General features: G+C 41.1%; 1 protein-coding gene across 1 annotated transcript; it reads right to left on the bottom strand.

Moving 5' to 3' along the window:
* Positions 1–7,176: 7,176 nt before the first annotated feature.
* Positions 7,177–9,517, bottom strand: FAM181B (family with sequence similarity 181 member B). The gene has a single exon (XM_077451394.1). The coding sequence runs from the start codon at positions 9,165–9,167 to the stop codon at positions 8,169–8,171; it is 999 nt and encodes a 332-aa protein (XP_077307520.1). The 5' UTR covers positions 9,168–9,517; the 3' UTR covers positions 7,177–8,168.
* Positions 9,518–9,873: the final 356 nt, after the last annotated feature.

A 9,873-nucleotide genomic window follows, 5' to 3' on the forward strand; every position in this document is an offset into this window, starting at 1 on the left:
TGGTACGTGTCATCGCGTTCTTGACGTTCGGAATTTCCGACAACATTTGTGTCACCGTGTGTATGCAAGACAAGTTTGAGCCATCATCTGTCGGAAATAAATCCCAGGATTACGTTGTCGGAATGTCCGATCGTCATTATTGCATAACAGTGCAATCACAGGCATATTGTGCAACTGTACATGTGCACTTGCATTACAAACAAGAAGGTTTTTAGACATCTTCTCAGAGCAACTGGGGTCCTGACCAGCCATTTAAAGAGGAACTGCAGTCTGCTCACATAATTTGTAATAAAAAACATTGCCATTCTGAGGCTTCTCTCCAACCACTTTGCATATTATTTTATATATACTGTGATTCTGTGCTTGCCAAATATGCTGCAGAAATCTCCCTCCACTGAGTCTGGCTGCAGCCATTTTAACTGTGGGCAGCTGAAGCTGCTGCCTGTTCACTTCCTGGATTTACAGAAAACACACAGAGGCACACCTCCAGCTCTGCAGCTCTCATTGGCCCTCTTATGACTTATTCCCCTCTCCCTTCCTGACAAACTCTCACAAGAGTGAGAGAGAGAGAGCTGTGCATGCTATCATAAGCCTAGGCTAATAGGCCTAGGCAGTATTGTGACTTTGCAAAGATGGCCTTCTGAGGAGAAAAGGAGAGGATGACATTGTCAGGGGGAGCACTGGGGTCTTTGTAAGAGTTAATAAATACCTAGAAGTATTACACTTACACATTATTTAGCCTTTACTAACAAGAAAAATATATATCTGGTGCTAGGTCCACTTTAAACATTTAGCCTACACAGCGTGGCGCGGTCTGTCAGGTCTTAGTACAATATTTCATAAAACGGAAAAAATTTTCATTACAATGACCGAAAAAATCTCAAAGCAGCTGTATGCAAGTTGGGTGAATTAACCACTTGCTTACTGGGCACTTAAACCCCCCTCCTGCCCAGACCAATTTTCAGTTTTCAGCGCTGACACTCTTTAAACGACAATTGCGCGGTCATGCAACATTGTACCCAAATGACATTTTTATCATTTTTGCCCCTCAAATAGAGCTTTCTTTTGGTGGTATTTGATCAACTCTGGGTTTTTTATTTTTTGTTAAACAAAATAAAAAAGCCGTTTTATATTTTGTTAATAAATTTTGCAAACAGGTAATTTTTCTCCTTCATTGATGTACGCTAATGAGGCTACACTGATGGGCATTGATAGGCTGCACTGATGGGCACCGATAGGCTTTATTGATGGGCACTGATAAGGCGACACTGATGGGCACTGATAAGGCAGCATTGATGGGCACTGATGAGGTGGCACTGGTGGGCACTGATAGGTGGCATTGGTGGGCACTGAAAGGTGGCACTGATGGGCGGCACTGAAGGGCATTGATGGGTGGCACTGAAGGGCACTTATAGGTGGCACTGATAGCTGGCAGTGATGAGCACCGATGGGTGGCAGTGATGGGCACTGATGGGTGGCAGTCATGGGCACTGATCGGCACTGGTAGGTGACACTGATAGGCAGCACTGCTAGATGGCACTGATGAGGCACTGATTGACACCACTGGTGGGCATTGTTAGGTGGCACTCATGGGCATTGATAGGCAGCACTGATTCCTGGAACTTATGTACTGGTGGGCACTGATTGGTGGGTACTGTGGGTACTGATTGGTGGGCACCGTGGGCACTGATTCGTGGCACTGGCAAACGGCACTGGTGGGCACATATAAGGCAGCTTCGTCTCTTCCTCTTTGGGACCGGTGTCCATTCAACAGAAGGTGGCGATCGGCTTTTTCTTCTCCTCACGCTGTCAGCGTGAGAAGAAAAAAAAAGTCACCGATCTTCTGTTTACATCACGTGGTCAGCTGTCACTGGCTGACAGGTGATCACTTGGTAAGGGGTCGGGATCGACCCCTTACTCTGATCTGTGATCCCCCGAGTCTCATTGGGGGGCATGGCCAGCGTGCAAAGGGGAGGACATCTATTGATGGACTCCCAGCAAAGCAGATCCGCGCTGTAGCTGTCATTCGGCTGTAGCGCGGATCTGAACAAGTTAATCTACAACTGTAGGCCACTTCTGTACTTTAAAACAGCAGGTCTGGATGCATAGTTGGCCAGAGGGTCATAAGGGAAAAATTTGCATGGAACTACCCACTGTCCTAAAATGAATTCAGAAAATCTTTTTTACATTTTTGTTGAAAATGATAATATCTAAACATCCTCTGTTTTAGACCTGGTTCACACCTATGTGGGTTGCAGTTGACCTATATTCCATTTTGCGTTTTTCAATACACATTTTTAATCCATTGAGGTCTTTGGAACCAAATACACAAACTGCTGGTCCCCGGCCCTTTCCATACAATGCACAGGTGTGAACGTGACCCATAGGAAACCATGGTGAATGGACTGGATTGTGTTTCTGCAAAACTCGAAAACTCACTAAAAAAAGGTAATAAAATAAAAAACGCACTAAAATAAGTGTGTACCAGGCCTTACGGAGACAATAATGTCCTATATACTTAAAACGGAGTTCCACCCAAAAGTGAAACTTCCTCTTGTTCGTTTTCCTCCCCCCCTCCAGTGCCACATTTGCCACCTTTTAGGGGGGGGGGGGTTTGATAGATCCCCCTTCCACCCTGAAAGGTGCCAAATGTGGCACTGGAGGTGGAACTCCGTTTTAAGTATATAGGACATTATTGTCTCCCTAAGACCTGGTTCACACCAGGGTTGGGCTATAGAGGGGGGGGGGGGGGTTCTGATAGGGCCCTGATGTAAAGGGGGGAGAGCTCTGATGGGGACCCTGATGTAAGGGAGGATTCTGTTGACGCTGATGGCAAACTTGATGTAAGGGGCCACTCTGATAGGAACCTAGATGCAAGGGTAACTCTAATAGGAAGTTACTGCTGACTTTTAAAATATGGACCTGTCCAGGGAGCCCATGATGTCAGCACCGCATCTTTTGATCGGCTGTCGGGTGCAGCTGCCACCATTGCCGGTAAGGGAACCCGGCAGTGAAGCCTTTTCGGCTTCACAGCTGGTTCCCCACTGCGCATACGTGAAGTGCACTGCGCTTTCTAATTGGCCCAGCGGCCCCGTCTCTCTGACCCCTCCTCCTTGCTCTGCCACCGCACAATGGGGAACAGGCTGTGAAGCCAAAATGTTCCTTTACCAGCAATGGTGGCAGTTGCACCTGACAGCCGATCCAAAGATGCCATTATCGCGGGCTCCCTGGACAGTTCAGTGTCCATATATTAAAAGTCAGCAGCTGCAGTATTTGTAGTTGCTGGCTTTTAATTTTTCGTTAGGTGCGCAGACCTATGCTTTAGTGCAGGGGTCTCCAAAGTTTTCAATACAAGGGCCATATTAAAAAAATACCTTCCTATCAGAGTTACCCTTGTATCTGGGTTCCTATCAAAGTGACTCCTTACATTGAGTTTGCCATCAGGGTTCCCAGAATCCTCCCTTACATCAGGATCCCCATCAGAGCTCTCCCCCCTTACATCAGGGCCCTATCAGGGTCACTCCCCCCCCCCCCCCTTATATCAAGCTCCCCTTCAGATTCTGACCTTACATCAGGTTGCCTATCAGCATCCTCCCCCTTATATCAGGTTTCCCATTAGAATCCCCCCTTACATCAGGGTCTCCATCAGAGCCCACCCTTACCATCAGAAGCAAAAAAACATAGGCTGCCTCTGCTGGCCCTAAGGCTCCATTCACACCTGGGCGATTTGAATTGAACTGAATTGATTCCAAATCACGGCAAAGCGCAGGACGCGATTGCAATGCCATAACTTCAAAAACGCGTCACACGTTTTTGCCGCAATTCTGGAAACCGCCTAGTTGTGAATGGAGCCTGATCCTCAATCGGTGCCCATTTAGTATATGCTACTGACCTTAGCTTGGGGCTAGATAAAATTTTGTAGTGGATGTGGTCCGGCCATAGTTTGGAGACCCCTGCTTTAATGGAGTGCTTTTTGGCTCCATTGCTCCATAAACTGAATATTCCTGCATCAGAGCAGAGTTTTTCAACCACTGGCACAAGTACCCTAGGAACTACTTCTGCCTGAAAAGGTACATTTTTGAAAGAGTTTACATTTTAAGTGCTGTAAATAAAATAAAATCGAAAAATAAATATTTTAGCCCTTTAAAAAAAAAGAAAAATATGTACAGGCATACCCCACTTTTAAGTACACAATGGGGTTTATTTACTAAATCAGGCTCACTTCTGCATAGAATCCAATTAGCTTCTAACCCCAGCTTGTTCAATTAAGCTTTTGTACTAAAATCTGGAAGCTCATTGGTTTCTATGCATAAATGAGCCTGATTTTACACTTTTCTGCTTTAGTAAATAAACCCCATTGTGTACTTAAAAGTGGGGTATGCCTGTAACTTCAAAAGGATTATAATTTGGGGGGGAACAGATTATAATTATATCCACAGCAAGGGGTATCTGAAATAAACTGGCCTCCATCACGTGCTACAAGCATTGTCTCATGAAAAGGTGTACATAGTTTATTACTGCATTGAAGGGCAGCCTAAAATAATAAAAATGGTGGTAGCTATTAAATGTTGGGAACAAAACTGGCAAATTGTTGTTAAAAATCTTGGGAAAAAATGGAAGACTGTATCAAAAGTGTCAAACCAGAGGCTCAAGTGATATATACCATTATATATATTTTTTTCCTTCCTAAATAGTTTTTGTAAAATTTTAATTATTCTCTTTCTTGAAAGCAGCACCTTTCCATAGAATACATACAAAGGGTAAAAAAAATGTATGCAAATTAAATCAAGGTCAGGACTTGCCTTAATGGTTCTCAGTCAGAATTCACAGATCGCTTTCCAATAGCGAGGTAGCTATTAAATGTTGGGAACAAAACTATCAAATGTTTGTTAAAAATTTTGGAAAAAAATTAAAGACCGTATTAAAAGCGTTAAACCGCGTGACAGGCTGGCCTGGCCGGGACTTTGCCAGAACCTCCATCTTAAATAAAGTCTCCTCTGCCTACCCACACGTCAGGCTGGCCAGCCCGGGACTTTGCTGTTTCTACCATGGCGCGAGGCAGGCCGAGGTAGACACACCTCCAAGCAGGCTGGCCGGCAGGGAGTTTGCGGGACCCGCGGCCACAAGCGAAACCTCCTCACAGTCCACGCAGCATAGCCGGACGCGTGAGGCTCAGCGCCTGCTCGCTCATATAACATACACCATTATATTTTTTTTCTTTCCTATTTTTTTTTTTTTTTTTTGTGAAATTTGAATTATTAATTTTCTAGAAAGCAGCACCTTTTCCATAAAATGCATAAAATTTTTTTAAAAAAATGAAAAACAGTGAATAGAACCATTGGCCTTACTTCAACAGTAAACTTTTATAACTTTTATGAAGTGCAAATTGAAATAAAAGAGGGGAATAAGCACCATGGCGTGGTTACAAAAGAGGTATAACTAAAATCATGCATGGTGCTATTTTTATTACCCCTTTACACTGATGGCCACGCTACATAAACACCTAATATTTGTAACCAGGCCATCTGAATGAGTAATTCAAAAGTAACAGCTATGCAGAGACTCAGCTTCATCTTCTGAACCTAGGCTATGTAGCAAAGTGGAGGAGTTTCTCCTTTTTGGTCAACTAGAGCCAAACTCAGACAAGTGGGTGGATCATTCAATCGTAGTTCTTACTCCTTTTCTTTGTAATCTATTTTCAGGCATGTGCAGGACCCTTCCCTCCACCTAGGCCCCTATAGCAGCCGCCTGGGCTGTTACACCCTCTAACTACAAACTATACAGGATGGTTTGGGGAATGCACCTAATATAAAGGTGTTCAACCCTAGAAGATAGGTGGATGTCACCACCGGTAAACAATTGGTACACAAGAGAACGGTACCATTGAAAACACGACATGTCTGGGGCTACCCCATACAACATCTTTTGACAACACGGCTGGACATTCCGACGACAAAATCAGTCGGATTTTTTCAGACAGAATTTGGCCCAAACTCGGCTTGCAACACAATCCGATCGCACATTTTCTGTCAGAAAGTCCGACCGTGTGTACAGGGCATAAACAATTCAAATGTATAAAAATGCCCATGTTTAATGGATAATGCCATCTAAGCCTGCGCAATCACCATAAAAACCATCCCCCTATATCCCCTCCCAATCCCCCATAAATTGGGGGACAATTTTCAGTGGGATTACGCAGGTTTATGTTTTCCTCAGTTTCGTTCTCTTTGGTACCTGTAGTTACACCCTTGGTTTAGACTTTGCTTCAACGGATATACACGTGTTATAAAATATATACTTATGCAAAAACAGAACTTTAATTGGGGGACAATTTTCAGTGGGATTACGCAGGTTTAGACAGGATTACCCATGAAGCATGGCCATTTTTGTACATTTTTGTACTTATTACTGTTTTCAATAAATTTTGTATGAGGTAGCCCCAGAGGTGTTGCGTTTTCCTCAGTTTCATTCTCTTTGATACCTGTAGTTACACCCTTGGTTTACACTTTGCTTCAACGAATCTATATTTATCTATACTTATTCAAAAACAGAACTTTAATTTATAGGTAGGGCTCTGTTAAGATGCTACCTAAATCATGGTAAAAACTCGCTTTGCTGGTTGTCTATCGGGAATTCATAGATCGTTTTTCCATTTCATTTATAAATCAGATGTCAACTAGAAAAATAGCGAATTAGCTTGTAAATGTTGGAAACAAAACTGGGAAATTTTTGTAAAAAAAAAATAAAAAATTTGGAAAATGGAAGATTGAAATAAAAACATCAAACATAAGCTTCATAGTACACACACCAATATTATTATTTTTTCTTTCAAAAATTTTTTGCAAATTTTGAATTTTTCATTTTGATAACGGCAGCATCTTTCCATAGAATGTATTTTTGTTTTTTAAATAATTCAATCTAAAAGCGAGAACCGGCAAATGGAACCTTTAACCTTGATTCACCAGTAAGTTTTTATAAACAGGTTGAATTGCAAGATTAAAAAAAAAAAAATGAAAGAATAAGCAGCAAGCTAACCATTTCTAACTTTTATAAAAAACGCCCCAAGGCCTTTTTTTTTATATAACTTTAACTTGAATACAAATTAGTAATCTATAAATAAACTTTAAATGACTCTTTACCATTAACTTAATACAACAAATGCACAATTGTTCGCAGTTGAATTCATCCATAAAGATAATATATTGTTTTTTGTGGGTCAAAAGTTCACAGTAGACAAAACATTGGGTATGAAGCACTTTCAGGGACCCCTGAGCGGTCCCTAAAGATTGTCAAGTATTTTTTTATGTACTGCTTTTTTACCACATGCCAGACTTTAATAAGAACAAAGAGCAAAGTGCAGCAAGGTAGAGCAACCAATTTAAAATAACGTTCACTGCTTTGACAACTTTGAAATAAAATTTGATTGGTTGCTATGGGTTACTGCGCTCTGCACACCATAATTACTCTCTGAGCTACCTTAATACTAAATAACTAAGCAACTAGACCCAGATAAATGAAATATGCTACATCTCTTACAACCAACCTCATTTAATCTACAGATGTTCTAGCAGCTCTAAGCTTTATTGCATATGATTTTGCATTGATTATCAGATCTGGTTACAACATGTCATTTCTTTGTGGCAACAAAAAAATAAATCAACAAAAATAAAAAAAAATTAAAATAAAAAAAATATATATACAAATAAAACACAGACAAACTAATATATAATGGACCTTCGGGGGACCTATTTATAAATGTTTTCACAGGATTTATAAGTTCCATACATTTTTCTAATTAGATTTAAATAAAAATGGTTGAAAGTTGTGTGAATATAGTGTGAAAACAGGTCTAAATAGACCCCTATATGATTTTACATATATACATTCCTGGAAATAAAAATATGGCTTTCTGTAGTTTGAAACCATGTTTTATTCAGGAATATAATACATATAATAGCTTATGTTATTATATTAAAAGTAAAAAAAAAATTAAAAGTAAAAAAAAAAATTTTTACTTTTAAAAAATGTAAAGTAAACAAAAGTGTCTTTTTCATAGTTAACTTTATACTTGCAGACATCTGTCCAAAATTTTTAGGGTTGTCACTAGTTTGCATTGACTATTTTATTGCACACCTCTCTGCTGAAGCTACTTAGAGAAGTATTTTCATCTACAGAACAGGATAGCCAATTCTGTTGTATCCTGAGCTATAGTCGTAAAACATTTGGGGCAAGGAACATTCAGTGTAGCAGGGAGTAAATGAAGTCAGTGTAGAACAGTTGTCTTCTATCGCAGCGGGAAGGCTCGAGTCACCATTACCGGTGAAGACCATCCCTGGCATTGGTAGGCATTTCGAATTATCATTGGGGTTCGCACTGCAAGTTCCCACGGGACTCTTTTTAATGAGATTACATGGATTCCAGGGGTCAGAATAAAGGATCCCGTTTAGCAAATGATGTGGCTCATACATAGAATGCTCCGCTGTGATGTCCTGGTGTATCCTCATTGACGCTCCCTGAATGATCTCTTGCTCTGAGATCATGTTGTTGTAATCCGAGTCCAACAGGTCAAAATACTCCATGGTCTCTTGACTGCCCTTTTCTAACTCTTTTAAAGTTGCAACAGAATTGGACAGAAGCCCTGACGAACAATTAGCAGGCTCAGTGAAGAAAGAGGGAGGAAGGTTGCGATTCCTCAAGGGAACTTTTTTGCATCTTTCTCCACGAACTTCCTTGGTGTTGTCAAACAGGGCCGCTAGACTTTTGCTTTGCAAGTTGGTCTGGGTGGTGTCCCTCTTTGGAGGTGGTTTACAGTGATAGCTTTGAGGGCTGGTGCTGCTGGGTGATGCTAAGGGTCCTTTAGGAGACCCTTGGCTTGGGTTGCCATTACCGATCATCCCTGTGCATCTTTTAATCTGTTTTTGCAGATACTTCCTATGATTGACCTTCCGTTTGGACTTTACAGGTTTGTCCAAGGCCAGCTTGATGTTGCTGGAAGCTGAGTTGATGAAACTAAGCAAGTCCTTGCTAGACTCTTTATAGTCACCACCGGTTTCAACAGCACCGAGAAATTCAACCCCTTCATGATAGCCTTTCTCGAAACCCACATGGGATCCCGGAAAATACAAGGGCATAAAGTGATGGTTCATTATTGCAGCTTGAACGGCCATTGCTGTTGACAATTCCTTTGTCTACCAGGAATGAGGCATTAGTCACGGAAGACTTCTTTTCCCAGGTTGTCTTCGCAGGTGTCTCGAAAGCATAACTTCCGAGGGCTTGATGAGTCGCAGTACTAGATCCCAAACAATCCCTTTAAATTGTTGTTGGAACCCGCTTAACAGAAGACAGCTCCAGTCCCGCGTAACGCATATCAATTTTGTTCAGCTGTGTCGTACAAATATGCGAAGATTTGAAGTGAAATTGATGCAGCAGAGAGGCACTGTGTGTGTCTGAATCTTTCTTCCAGCAGGTCTTGTGAATTTAGCTTGTTCTCACCAGAAACACAGAAGCTGAAAAGAGTGGGAGGGGGAGATAAGTAGGAGGGCTACATCTAATGGTATCAGCTTTCACTAAATCCATGGGGAGGGAATGATACATCACGCAAGACCCGAAATAAAGAAAGCTCTGTGCTCGCTTCCTTCACTCACAAGACAAAATACAAGCTCCCAGTTCTATTCAGGCTTGGAATAAAACAAATAGCTTTTTTTTTTTTTTGCTTTTTTTTTTTTACTTTTCTGTTTTTCTTAGTGTAGTTTTACCATTGACTATTAACCAGAAAATCATTTCAATAGTATAAGAATTAATTTAAAAATTGTAAAAAAAATTTAATAAATTGTGTGTGTATTTGTATAATTTTTTTTCCTTTTTTTTTTTTTG

Source organism: Lithobates pipiens, unplaced genomic scaffold, assembly GCF_037356315.1.
Source record: "Lithobates pipiens isolate NorthernLeopardFrog02 unplaced genomic scaffold, aLitPip1_a1.2 Scaffold_23, whole genome shotgun sequence".
Lineage (NCBI taxonomy): Eukaryota > Metazoa > Chordata > Amphibia > Anura > Ranidae > Lithobates > Lithobates pipiens.

Bases quoted from the DNA above. Each gene is read 5' to 3' on its own strand.
- FAM181B (XM_077451394.1), bottom strand. From the start codon at position 9,167: ATGGCCGTTCAAGCTGCAATAATGAACCATCACTTTATGCCCTTGTAT.